Here is a 14,367-nt window from a genome sequence, read left to right as displayed (position 1 = left end):
AGGTTGAGTTTGTTTTTTAATCAATGAATCTCCAGTCCTAGTTTGGATTATTAAAAGTGAGTCTTGGTAACAGAAACTCCTTTTGGTTGATCAAGGAGTTGGTTGGGGAGTCATTTGCAAGGATAAAACTGAGGATTCAGAACCTAGTTAGAAGAAGTTGCTGCAACTTTCAGTGCATTTCCAACACACTGGTTTTCAAAGCAGAGGTGTAAACTTACCGTGGCCATGTCAATGGAGGCTGTGGCCTCATCCATGATGAGTATACTGCTTTTTCGCACGAAGGCCCTGGCCAAGCAGAACAGCTGCCTCTGCCCGACGCTGAAGTTTTCCCCACCTTCAGTGACAGTGGCATCTGAGGCAGGATAAGCAAGAGACTCGCTAAGAATAGTTAGTAACTTTTGGAGGGCTGAGAGAGAACAGGAAAAACATGACTGGCCTGGTGTGCTGTTGAAGTGATGGCATCCTGAGAATCAGAGAGAAGATAAGACTGGCTCATCTTATCTGTGACAACGCGTAGAGAGTTGTATCCTGACATCTAAATCTAGAAATACTGCTAGAAGGCCGGGTGGTGGTGGCGCACGCCTTTAATCCCAGCACTCAGGAGGCAGAGGCAGATGGATCTCTGAGTTAGAGGCCAGCCTGGTCTACAAGAGCTAGTTCCAGGACAGGCTCTAGAAACTACAGAGAAACCATGTCTCGAAAAACCAAAAAAAAAAAAAAAGAAAAGAAAGAAATACTGCTAGAATATTTGCAAGACCAGAAGACCTTGGGAATCGCTGAATTATTTAACCCAGCTCTCCCAGGAGACTGTGGAATTTATCTAACTGTGGCCTAGGGAGATCAAATGGTTTATCCAATGTCACATTTAGCTAATGTGTAGAAGGGTTTGAGAAGAAATAAAAGATGTCAACCCCAATTCCACTTCTCCTTCTGTTATATCGCCCCACTAATCTGTGCTGTCACAGTGGATGAGGGCCGAGTTCATTTTCAGCAGTGTCTCTCCAGCACTGCTGTAACTCTGTTAAAACAAACAACCAAAGCAGATGAGAGCTGAGACGTGGCTCAGCAGTCAAGAGCACTGTCTGCCCTTGCAAGGGACCTATGTTTTTTTTTCCCCCAGAACCTACATGATGGCTCATAACTTCCTGTGACTCCTCTTCTGGCCCCTGTGGGGGCTGGCTGCATCCACATAAAGACAAAGAAGTCCACATAAATAAAAATAAATGATATTTTAGATAAGAAAATTGGCTCTAGAATTAGGCAGTCCTACTGAGCAAGAAGCTAGAGGCAAGTGGAGTCTGTTGTTTAGTGCTAAGTAACTAATTAATGGAAAGTGTACCTAGGCCTCCTGGCAGAGATTTCACCATATTCTTCAGCTGGGCGATTTCCAGAGCCTCCCACAGCCTGTCATCTGTGCATTTGCACTCAGGATCCAAGTTGAACCTATAAGGAAACATCTCTGCTTATCAGTCAATAATAAACACAAGACAATATATTTAGCATCAGGACAGGGCTCAGCTCAGAACAAACCTAAAATCTGTACTTTAGTGATGAATGTATAAACAACCTTTAACGTTAGCCTAAACATTTTTGACATTACTAGGTATATTTGTATATATAATATAATATGACCAATGTTATTTCCTGGATCTATATTATGCTTAGTACAACCCAAATACTATCTAGTAAATATCCTATAGAACTGATATTAAACACTTAAGTCTATATCGAAATATATATAATAACACATTAGAAGTATTTGGAGTCTATCAGAGATACAAGTTGATATAATACTGCTAAATAACTTGATGCATCTAGAACTTTTTAAAAATATTTTTATTTTTATCTCTCTGAACATGGCTGACAAGGAGGGCTGACTGAGAAGCCAAGGACAATGGCACTGGATTTTGATTCTACTGCATGTACTGGCTTTGTGAGAACCTAGTCTGTTTGGATCCTCACCTTCCTAGACCTGGATGGAGGAGGGAGGACCTTGGACTTCCCACAGGGCAGGGAACCCTGACTGCTTCTTGGACTGGAGAGGGAGGGGGGCGTGGGGGGAGGGGGAGGGAAATTGGAGGAGGTGAGGAGGTGAAAACTTGTAATAATAACAATAATAATAATGAAAATATAATTACATAATTTCTTCATTTCTCTTTCCTCCTGCCAACTTTCCCATGCATCCCTCCTTTTGTCTCTCAAATTCACGGCCTATATTTCTTTAATTACTTGTCTGTCTGTCTGTCTGTCTGTCTGTATGTATGTATGTATGCATATATATGTGTGTGTATACATATAGGTATATATAGAAAAATATAAACACAACCTGCTCAGTTCATACAATGTTACTTGCATGCATATGTTTTCAGGAATGACCACCTCATATTAGATAACTAATTCCTAAGGAATACTCTACCCCACTCTCAGCATTCCTTGGTTACCCAACAGTTTTTTGTCTAAGGTTGGACCACCAGGACTTTCAATTAAAGAAATCTTACAGGTGAATAATGAATAATAGTTCATGCATGCTTTTCTTCAATATAAATAATAATTCTTGAATGGAGGTGGCAAATACGTCTTTGTAATTAAGTGATGACAGGGAAGGAAATCAAGAGAGAAAGGCAAAAGCAAAGAAAAACAAAAAAAGCCACACATACACACACACACCCATCCATTCCTCCCCACCCCAATGATCTAGTAGATTTCTTGGTAGACCTTGAACTCAGACAGTCTGCCACTGAATGGCAATTCTATCACTTAAATGAAATATGAACTTGGGAAAGCCACAACAGCTTTGAATTTCAACAGAATCATTTGTAACGTGGAGATAATAATATGATCCCAAAGGATTTTCTGAGTATTAAAGGCAGCTACTGGGGGAGCAAATATCTCCAGCTGTTTTGTACTTTTTACTGATTTATGGGAAATGACAAACCAGGACCAGAGACCTCTGGAGCCACTTTGTCCAAGTGATCTTAAAGGAGAGCAAAAGTTGTGACAGGCAGGGAGGCAGATAGAGAAGATCTACATTATCCTCTGAGCCCAGGACTGACACACAGGAACCAGACAGGTGTCTGTGGGGCGGGACACTTCAAAATGTTGCCAGTCACTGTGGGCTTTATAGAATCAAACAGGAGAGAGCTCAAAGCGCACATCCAGGCTAGCACACCTGGGCGCTCCTAGCACACCTGGGAGCTCCTATTCCAGTTATGGGGCAGCATGCTCAACTTTCTCATCCTGATGAAGTCGGCAGATTAGAGCACTCACCTGATAGAGCCGCTAAACAGGATTGGGTCCTGGAGAATGATAGACAGTCTAGAGCGTAGTGTGTGCAGGGGCAGTTTGGAAATATCTATCCCATCGATGACTATTTTTCCTGTTATGGACAAATAAATGCCACAAACGTGTTAGCAAACTCATGAGAGAGAGTTTCATTCATTTAATCATTAAAATTGTTCTCCTCTTCTCTCTTCCACCTTTGCCTGGCCATGAGGCCCTGAACTCAGTTGCAGTTCCACAATGAATGAAGTAATAAAAATTTTTTCCTAGTTCTGGGTTGAAACACAGAATATAAAACTCCCCATTAAAGAATTAGAAACATCTGTCTCTAACAAAATGTACACTTCCGGGGAGATTTGTCTTTCTGACATATTTTCCCCTGAAGGAATGTTCTGGAATGTTCTGTTACTATTCAGTATTTGGCCATGAGAGCCAAAATCACTTTTCTCCGTTGGATCCCCTTTCTTCTAGAATGCTTTTACCTTCCTTTCCTGTTTTATTTTGTTTTGTAGGATTTGTTGGAATCAGACATCCTGTGTGTATTTTTTTAATTTTTATTGTCTGGCTCCATACATATAAACTTCTTGAAGACAAAGCCTTTGGCCTGTCATGGCTGTAAGGAATAGCACAAGGCATTATGAACAGGAAAGCAAATTCCGACATGATATCAGAAGTTACCAACTATAGCCCATAATGCCTGTAGACTTACAGGGCTATACAATCTTTACATCCCCTTTACCTGAGGTTAATTTCCTTATCCTTGTCATACAAAGACAATGTTTCTTGTGAGACAAATATGATGAGCTCAGAATGGTGGTTACAGCCCACTTAGTAATAAGCAGGTGCCTTATTCAAGCAGAAGCAAAGATGAGCGTAAGTGGTTTCTTTCAGGGACGATACAGCGTCTATTAGCATATTAATCAATGCCTGCTACTAAAAGGGTCTCAAGTTAGTTATAGTTCTCAAGGGCCTATGGTCACCTTTGGAGATGCTTGAGGAGCAGGCTAACCAAATAAGCTCAGCCATAATCAAAGTTTTGCTAAGTGAAAACAATTCATCTGTTGTCTTTTAACTGTATAATTGGCCAGAAACACAAACTCTGCTGAAGGCATTGCCCACCAGGGAAGGAACAAATTACTAACCCCACCAACCTGCTGGTGGATGCTTACTATGCCGCTGAATTTTAACCTCCCTCCATTCTGACTTCTATGGTTCATATATATATGTGTGTGTGTGTGCGTGTGTGTGTGCGTGCGCGAGCGCGCGCGTGCATACATAAAGGTGTATGTGCATATACGTAATATGTAAATATATATATTATACACACAAACACATATTTTGAGATAGTTCTCTCCATTATGTAGCTCCTTCCCAGAACTCACTATGTAGACCAGGTTGTCCTCAAACTCACAGAGATTCACCAGCCTCTGTCTCCTGAAGGCTAGAATTAAAGGCGTGCACCACCATGCCCAGCTACACTTCAGTTTTGTTGCTCACAAACTGAGCTTTTCTCTCACAGACTTGTTTTGTAAATTACATAATATAAGTTATCAAGTATAATAAAAATGCCAAGTGCTGTATTATCACCATAGTCAATGGACACAGTAGTAGGGATCGTTTCCTGGGCTAAAGGTCAGGGTCATTGCTGGAGTCCCTTTCATCACGATGGCTTATGTGTTGACCTGTCTACAGCCACTTGGTAAACTAAATAATGTGACCTATTACTTTTCTAAAACAAAGATTAAATGATCTCTGCTGTTATAGCAAATAAATAAATATCTGAATATTGTGGATATGAATTTAGCATTTTCCAGCAAGATTTGTTTATACACAAATATTTCAGCATCATTAAACGGTGTCATTAAGAACACAGCTACAAAAGTCACATGACTAAATTATAAGTGCAGGTTACTTATTTCTGTGTGCTTTCTTTTCCTTCAGTAGAGAAAGACATTGTTTTAGTTGGGGGAGAAGAAAGCAACCTTTCCCTCCCTGTTCCTTGCAAAATTTCTCCGCTATCTGTTGATATTCAGTGTGGTGACTGTGTTCATTCCGGAAGTCCATGACAACCCATTGGCAGTTGTCACCAGGTCTTTGTTTTGGACAATCATTTTATTTTCCCAGTTCCATGTTCTTTTGTTGTCTGGGGTGCCTTCCTCGACCCATGTGCAGGATACGAAGTCCCGATGAATATGTGCTCTTTATTTGTGCAGAATTAGGGAAATTGATTGGGCTCTATTATTTGTAAAATATTTTTATTTCTTTAGTGTGTTGCATGCATTGTTGCACAAGCACAGGTGTACACACTGTGATGCACATAAAAGCTGGAGGACAACCTGCAGAAGTCAGTGTCTCCTCCCACTCTCTAGGTTCTGAGTACTGAATGAGTCCAGTGTCCGTCTGGTTGGCAAGACCTATACACACTAAGCCACAAAAGGTCACCTGGCTGACAAAATCTTAGTTTACAACTCACCATCAAATATGTCGACCATTCTGAAGAACGCCAGAGATAAGGACGACTTCCCGCTTCCAGTACGACCACAAATGCCCACCTGGGAAAAGCAGGAGCAGTCGAGACTCAGACAAAGGCATGAAACAGATCAAGGTATTTCTAATGTAGTCAAGGTGTCATGGACTCAAACAATAAATTTGCTCAAATAATTGCATCACGATTTTCTTCTTATCATGAGTTATGATAAAAATAAAGTCCTCACTGAAGTAATGATTGCCTCCTATTTTTTTCTGTATGGCTGTGTTGTTTCCCATTTAGGGCTTCATTTCAAACCAATTTATAGCTGGACCTTTACACAAGTGTCCAATTCTAGCTGAGCAGAGATGGCTTTATAAACATGGGTTTAAAATGAATGGATTTATGAGAATTCCCCACACATATTCTTTTAAAGATAGGAATTAAAAGAAGTTATTTCAGAGCAGATCTAGAATGGGGGCAAAGGTCATAGAGGTGATGTCTAGTACAGTTCCAAGCCAGAAATCATAAATTTCCAGCCTGGTGTTGACCATTCTGATTTTGATGAGGGGTTAATGAAGGGCAGAATAAGGTAGGGAGCATTTGGTATCCTGCTTGGATTCCCCTCTCTCCCTTCCTCTTCCATGCAGCATATGTAGAACGTGAGTCTGGGTCTGGACACTCTGGAGGGGGCTCACGGGGTGCTAGAGGCTCCACCAGAGATTAATGCAGATAACCAGACGGTGGTGAATCCCATACCTTCTGCCCAGGTTTGATGTAAGCCTTGACATGTTTCAGAACAGGTTTCAGGTTATTTTCATATCTGACACATAGATCATGAATCCTGATCTCACCTTCCTGTGGCCAATGTTCTGGGACTTGAGAGGGATCTGGAGTAGTAGAATAGACAACCGTGGTTAAGAAACAGAGGAAGAAAGAAATACACACTTAAATATGTGTATTATTTCCAGGAATAATAATGTTTACAATGCATACACACACACACACACACACACAATTTTCCCTAGATTCTTTGTAATACTGAAACAAACTATGGTGGCTTAGTTCTTTAATTTAAATTGCATTCAGTGTGAACAATAGTGATTGAGAATTAAGATTTTTTGAGTTATTTTCTTTCTTTAAAGGTTAGTTTTTGAAATTTCTGCATAGATACACAATGTGTTGCGATCATTCCTCATCGTAACTTTTGCTTGGCTGCCTTTTAGTCCTGGCGACCCCCTGCGCTTTTCTATCGAGCTCCCCTCCCATTTTCCTGTCTTTCCTGTGCAGTACAATTTTAACTTGTGGGAGGGGGTGGGTGTTAACATCATCCCATCGCCTCAGCTTCCCAGCATTAAGTGCTATTCAGGCTAGGTAAAGAGAGTTCATTTGTGAATTGATGTCCATGTACATGGATCCTCAAACACCTGAAGCTTCTAATGTGAGAGCATCAGTTATTTGAATGAAGACAAAAGACATGGCTTTCTGTATCCCTGGGAGGCGGACAAGAAGTTGGCATCTGCAGTTCTAAGGGGACAAAGAATTCTGGGAGCACAGAGGGTGGAAATCTAGGGCATCCAAGATTGTGTTTGGGGAGGAAGTAGGGGGGAGGTGAGAAGTGGACAGGGCAGGTGGCAAGAGTCACTTAGTGGCCTCAGCTATAACCGGGACCATGCGCTTTACCTGCTAGAAAGCCACTGAATGGCTTAGTAAAAAAAATGCATTTTGATTGAGATTTGCATCTAATAAAGACCATACTGTGTCCATTATCAACTTTCTGGGCAGTTATTCTAATAGAATTAAGAATCTTGTTTAGTACTTTCAAGTTTCTTGATGTCTAAGTTAAAGCTATAAGAAAGAGAATACAATGTAATAAGGTCCCAATACATTTACAATTATTTCTAAATAGTATTGAATAATGTCTACTTAGAGTCTACTTGTATCTAAGACTAAATGTTTGCTTCTTCTCAGCTAGTGATATCAAGCAATATCAATATGAGAAGTGGTGTAGTGTGTGCATACGTGTCCAGCTCTCAGAAGACCGAGTCAGGAGAATATTGAGCTTAAGCCTAGCCTGGGCTACATAGCTATAACATGTCTCACAACCCCGAACTCCAAGGATACTTAAGTAAATAAATAAGCAAACAAATGTAGGAAGGAAAGAAAGGGAGGAACGTAAACCCAGAAGAGAGTCTCTTGGTCGACAAAGCAAAGCCAACGCAAGGTTCCCAGAGCAGTCATGTGCACAGTACCCATGGTGCCTTCGTAGTTCTCAGACTCCATAGTCAAGAAACTGTTCACTTTCTTCACTGCGCCCATCTGGACCTCCAGGTCAGCCAAGTTCCTCACAACCCAATTCAAATAATTGGTTATCTGTATCAGGTGACAAAAGTGGCCACATTTAAAGTAAATAAGCAATTCTCATGATCACTGAACATCTGGCCAGATGACCCATGCACTATCTATCAAATGGTTCAGTCCCTAAGTACTGCGGGCCAGCAGATACCAGGGAGGGTATCATGAGACATCGGTAGAGGTGTGTGTTCTTCCAAGTTCTCCTACGTCTCTTTTTCATGAACTGCTCTCTGATTCCCCTACACAGTGGAGAACTGACTCCATTCATGTGCATGTCTCATTTGTATTCGTGCCCTTTTTAGTGCCTCAATTGAGATGCTAACAACACAAGACAGGGATCTCAAATACCTCCAAGAACAGGAAGCCTGTGGGATTTGAGAAGTTTTTAGAAACTAGTATTGATGCCAGAAAGGAACCGAAGGGACTGGGAGATGCTTCAGTCTGCAGAGAGCTTTCCATACAAGCATGAAGGCATGGGCTTGGCTCCTCTGCACCCACATAAAAAGCTGGATATAGTGGTACAAGTCAGTAACTTCAGCACTGGGGCAGCAGAGACAGAATTCCTGGGGCTTGTTGGCCAGCAAGTCTAGCCAAATCAGCAAGCTCCAGGTTCAGGGAGAGACCTTTTCTCAAAAAGTAGGGATGGAGGAAGGCACTCGACATCAACCTCTGGCCTTCACGGGCACACGTGAGCACATTTATACATAACCTGCTGACACACATGAACATATACAGACACCTCCAAAGAGAAAGGGCACAGCAGGAGAAAGGGCTCAGCAATTAAAAGCATATAATGCTTTTGCAGAGAGGAGTTTGAACCACAGCACTCATGTTGGTTGGTTCTCAGATGCCTGTAGCTCCAGCTCTAGAGGCTCTGACATCCTCTTCTGGCCTCCGTGAGTACCTGCATCTCTGTGTGCACACATGCACAGGCACACAGTACACATGATTAAAAATTAAATAAAATCTTTAAAATAAAAAGGAGAGGTATTAATCTAAGCTGTCCTAAAACATTAGCTTTGGGCTCATATCTTCTATTGTGTTCAAATGTCATGTTATAAATTTGAAATTTTACTAGTGTCCATGAACGAGAGTTGATAATTACTGCGGACAGTCCCTCCGGCATCGCATGGAAAGAAAGATATTTTTGTCAGTACCCACCGTGAGGGCGTACAGAAGGCCCAAGCCCACCAGTCCAGAGTTGGAAGAGCCGCTACTGATGGATGCAATGGAAGCCGTGAGGACAATGCAGGCCCCCAGGTAGTCCTGCAAAGGGGAGAAACAAGGGACAAGAGCTGAAGATCCCCCAGTTGTTAAAGTAAGGATGGCAGCCATCTTAGAGATAGTGACCAGTCAGTGCAAAGCACACGGCCCAGGAGTGTCTGCTCAGGCTTCAGGTGAATGGCTCGGCGGAAGTGAGGTAAGGAAGACTTGCGTCATGGAGGTCGGATTCGAGAGTGGAACTGTATCTCTCATGGGAGAGATGGGTTACCTGGAGAGAACTGTGGTAGTTGTCACAAGCAGGATCATATTTAATCTTTCATACGCATGCTTTTCTGACAGACAAACAGCTATTTCCTAGCTTAGATTTCACGTTAGCTTGTGTAAAGGGTACCATAGACTCCTGTGTGTCAGAACGAAGCCCCTGCACAAAGGAGTCTCTGGTGCATGTTGGGATCTGGAGCTGAACATTTCGCCAACTGTGTTTATGTCTGGGACATGAGATTTGCAGATTATGTAGAGAGATGATAATAAGGGCTGGGTTTGCTCAAAAGTTACAAGTACACGCATCTCTTAAAGCTCCAGACTTTTCTATGACTCAACGATGAGTCCTTTTGCAAAACTTACAAAAAAATAAATTCACGAAGGTCAACCTTGAATTCAACTAAATCGCATCTGCCCATTTCCTCACACCCCTTCTAATGCCATTTCCCAGCTTCCTGAGGGATTTTTCTGCCTTATTTATCCCATGTGTCACTTGTTCTAGACACAGGGAGACTTTCAGACGTTGGTGTCTTCCTTATCATAAGTCACAGGCAATTGGGGAATTCCTTCTGTGGCTAGAGAGAGCTCCAATACCTCTATACAACATCAAACCACTGGATGATAAGACTTCAAAAATAATAATAAAATCTTTACTGTGCTAAAATCAAAGAAGGAAGTATCTCCAGCTGATCCCTGAGCACACTGGTACCTGTATCAAAACAGTTATAAACACCCCTCTGTTGCAGAGCTGACCATGAGTCCAGCCTTGACATCAGAGCATGGTCAAATGCTAGCTTTGCCAGTTAGGAGCTAGCAAACTCAGGTAACTAATTTAGATGCCTTTGACTCTAATGGGAAAACTAGAATTATGCCTAATTCACCAAATCATTAAAAGAAATGAAGTCATAGTTATGCTTCCCCACCCCTGGGAATTGAGATTGTTTTTAGTTCTGAATAATTTTCTTGAAGTAAGATTTGAAAATCTGCATACATCATCGAATACCAGAGGTCAAACCATGCCCTAAGATATAAAAAATATAACAAGCACTTACACAGAGCAGACCTCTGGAGGCAATGAATATCACTGAGTAGCAAATTCCTCTTCAATTGCTGCTTCTGACATAGCCATTACTAACAGCTTACCGCACCCCAGCCAGTCAGTTCTCCCCTCACAGCTTTGCTTGAAGTGATAACTGCCTGAGTGCAGAGCCCATCACTTCTGACCCCTTTTAAGGTGTGTAAATGCCAACAAGTTCCCGAGTACCTTGAAAATGCTTACAGTGATAGGCTTTCCCCCTTAAGCGTGCTATATAAAATGCATAGTTTCAACATGATGTGATATGTGGACACATTACATGGCATCTTTTCTAAAAAGACTCACAAAGAGGCAGAGAGGTGCTCAGTGGCTAAGAGCACTTGTTGTTCTTGTAGACGACCCAAGCTCAATGCTTAGCTCCTACATGGTGACTCACAGCTACTTATAACTCTAGCTCCAGGGATCATAGGTCCTTTCCTGGTCTCTGTAAACATTTTATTCACATGTACACACACACATACACACACATCACACACACATGCACACATATAATTTTTTAAGTTTTAAAAATAAAATTAACACATGGATTCTTTTCTCAAGGGAGAGCCCAACCACACCAAATCATCTGTGTAGTGTCAAATTATAATTGTGTGTGTGTGTGATATTTGGTTCACATGTGCACAGGTACATGCATGTGCGTGTGTGTACATATGGAAGCCTGAGCTCAGCCTCAGGGACTCTTCCTCAGGTGCTGTCCATTGTTTTAAGACTCGTTCTGGAGCTCACCATGTAGCTATGCTGCCTGGCCAGGGAGCCGGGGGACCTGCCTGTCTCCACCTCATCAGTACTGAGATGAGAAGTGTATACCACCACGCCAGTCTTCTTACATGGGTTCTGTGGGGAGTGCAGGGTGGAACTCGGGTCCTTGTGTCTCCAAGGCAAGCTTTTACCAATGGAGCTGGCTCCGTAGCCACTCTGGAATTATCATCTCTCCTGATCGTGTAAAGCCAATGTTCCTGGAATAGAAGCCCTTGATTCCCATTGCCCAGAGAGAAGCTTCTGGCCTGATTTCAGGGAGTTCATGATGCCGACCTGTACTTAGGCGTATAATGAAAACTGTAATTCTCTGTAAAAACAGACTTATGGTGATGTTTTGTTTGTGCTGTAACAAATAAAGCTTGCCTGAGGTTTATATTTAATGAGACCAATTAGAATTTTTACAACACAGACTTTGTAAGCAATCAGCAGCAGCTGGAAACTGCAGGTTCTGCTCTCCTCCATGCAGTCCTTAGACGTTGTCTCTCTCCAGCACTTGGGAACAGGGAACTGATATAAGGGACTCAGATTACAGTGTGATTGCAGGCCTGGCTCCACGGGAACTGGCAGGAGAAAGCTCTGCTCTTCCACCAAACAGATTATAGACTAACCAACTACTTGCACTTTCGCACGGCGTGTCTACCAACTTTCGCCTTGTTTGTTTGTTTTGGCTTCTTGCTGAGAATTTTCTTTTAGCCGTCCACCACACAGCATGACAAAGCCTTGGAACCACAGCTGTAGATAGACTTACACAACTTCTGCAAAGGGAAGCACGAATGCCAGAGAACTGGGATTGTTTAATATGGAGGGATGAGGGGAGGACATACGCTGTGTTCAAAGGCCCGGCCCTGGGGACACACACAGAACCCTGGCCACTCCACTCAACACTGACAGGAAAGCAGTGCCTTCCACTGCCAAAGCAAGCAGGGTGGCCACAGTCTAGCTATTAGTCCGCTAGTCAAGTGACTTTATCCCTTAGACTCAGCCCCTGTGGATGTGCTAAACCTTGCTTATGCATCTCCCAACCTAAGCAAATAGGAAGGGTATGTGGTAGGCAAGATGAAATCTTCCACACGGAAACCATAGAACCAAGGAGAGATAATAACTTGGATGGTCTTAACTCTTTTTGTTTCTTTTCTTTTCATGTGTCTATGCAGGGTGCATGATGTGTGTGTGTGTGTTCATGTTTGCATATATGCACCTATGTGTGTATTTGTGTGTGTGTTTGCATATATGTACCTATGTGTGTAGTGTGTGTGTGTGTGTGTGTGTGTGTGTGTGTGTAGGCAAGTGCGTTTGCTGAGGCAGAGTGCTCCCGAGCTTGCTAACTCATCTAGTCTAATTAGCTAGTCTGGAGATCCCTTCTCTGCCTCTCTAGTGCTGAGATGAAAGAGGACTCTTACACCGGTGGTTCTAGTGTCCAAACTCTGCCCTTTAGATGTGTGCAGTGGCACTTTATCTATTGATCCATCTCCTCGGCGTCAGGTTTTCTTAACTCCCATTCAACATGAATGGAGAAAGCAAAAAAGAAGAGAACCAGGAATTTACTAGACAGAATTTTAAAGCTGGTTGCAGCCCAGGGACCTTTCCCATTCAGTCGTCTCCTTCTGCTCTGGTTTCCCGCCCTTCTTGCTGGGATTTTCCACCAGCAGCAACAGGTGGTGGGAGAGGCTCTAAAATGAAAAAATAAGTAAGAAGCAGAAATGGAAGGGTGAGAAGCGCTGAAATCAAGTGTTCTCCTTTCTACATGAAGGTTCCTCGTCTTCCTGGAGGCTTCGGGAAAAGCTGCCTGAGTAATTAATGCCCAGTGAAGTGGCCCTTTTCCCACAGTGTTAGCTATGTCTGTTCTGAGGACTTTGGGAATATTTACGGGGAGCAGATATTCGTGTTAATTTCCTGGATACCGGGTAATAAGAGGGGCAGGAAGGGCTGTGTGAACAGTGCAGATAAGCTCGATGCAGAATTTTTGAGCCAAATAAAGGCTTTTCTTACTTTTTTCCCACCCTCGGAGGATTTATGAAACTAAGTGTGGCTAGCTGTGGGGCTGAGGACAACGTATACTCTCATCTCTAAGATCCTGATTTCAGTGGTCATTTTCCTGACAGAAAAATCAGTTATGTGAGGCTGAGGCTGTGGATACAGTGTTGAGGATCCAACCATAGATGCACAGCAGTAATGAAGCCAAGTAGGAGAAATACATTTTTCCCCCAAAGAATTCGTCTGCTTGATTTATTCAACAATTCACCTGTGTGGCATATGCTCTTAAACTACAGAATAGGGTTTTCAATTATTTTTATTTTATTTTATACATAAGGGTGTTTCATCTGTGTGTTTTTCTTTGTACCATGTGCATGCCTGGTACCTGAGGACCAAAAGAGGGCACCAGACTCCCTAGAACTGTAGTTGTGGGCACTTGTGGGCAGACTTGTGGGTGCTGGGAATCGAACCAATGTCTACTAGAAGAGCAGCCAGTGCTCTCAACATCTGAGCCATCTCCCCAGCCATGCATTAGTATTTGAGGTAGAATTCTACTATGAAAGTGGTCTAAGGACTCTCAAGCTGTATGAAACACAAAATGCAAAGAGGAGGTAAAATAGCAAATATATTCCATAAAATGTCTAACTAAGGAGTCAGGAAATTATGGGATGAAGAAAAGCATTCTCTCCTTTGTAAAATGTAATCACTTCTTAGTCTTCAGGTAAAGTGAGTTTCTTTATACTCAGGTAGGTTTGATTTCATGTGGGGGTTAAAATCATGGGTCAGATGGAGCCATTTTGGGCTTGGCTGCTGTCTTTTCTCTTGCCCTGCCTTCTTTCTTGGCAGTCTCTGGTCTAATGTCTTCTTTTGGCTCTAAGAACTGTACATATGGTTTGCATGAATATTCTTGTCTTACACTTGTCTGTGAACCTGTCATGGGAAAGTGTGAAGG

At 42.4% G+C, this 14,367-nt stretch overlaps 1 protein-coding gene across 4 annotated transcripts in view; it reads right to left on the bottom strand.

Moving 5' to 3' along the window:
- Abcc9 (ATP binding cassette subfamily C member 9) overlaps nucleotides 1-14,367 on the bottom strand; it is a 118,898-nt gene that overhangs the window by 9,382 nt on the left and 95,149 nt on the right. For all 4 annotated transcript variants that reach the window (XM_038319434.2, XM_038319435.1, XM_038319436.2 and 1 more), the window contains 7 exons: nucleotides 9,263-9,367; nucleotides 7,999-8,119; nucleotides 6,506-6,636; nucleotides 5,753-5,831; nucleotides 3,268-3,376; nucleotides 1,340-1,443; nucleotides 219-352 (listed from right to left, as the gene is read on the bottom strand). In XM_038319434.2, the coding sequence (XP_038175362.1) occupies nucleotides 219-352; nucleotides 1,340-1,443; nucleotides 3,268-3,376; nucleotides 5,753-5,831; nucleotides 6,506-6,636; nucleotides 7,999-8,119; nucleotides 9,263-9,367 (783 nt within the window). The remainder of the gene's footprint in view (nucleotides 1-218; nucleotides 353-1,339; nucleotides 1,444-3,267; nucleotides 3,377-5,752; nucleotides 5,832-6,505; nucleotides 6,637-7,998; nucleotides 8,120-9,262; nucleotides 9,368-14,367) is intronic.

This window comes from Arvicola amphibius, chromosome 2 (genome assembly GCF_903992535.2).
Source record: "Arvicola amphibius chromosome 2, mArvAmp1.2, whole genome shotgun sequence".
In the NCBI taxonomy this organism is placed as follows: Eukaryota; Metazoa; Chordata; class Mammalia; order Rodentia; family Cricetidae; genus Arvicola; species Arvicola amphibius.
This window is presented reverse-complemented; position numbering and strand designations above follow the sequence as displayed.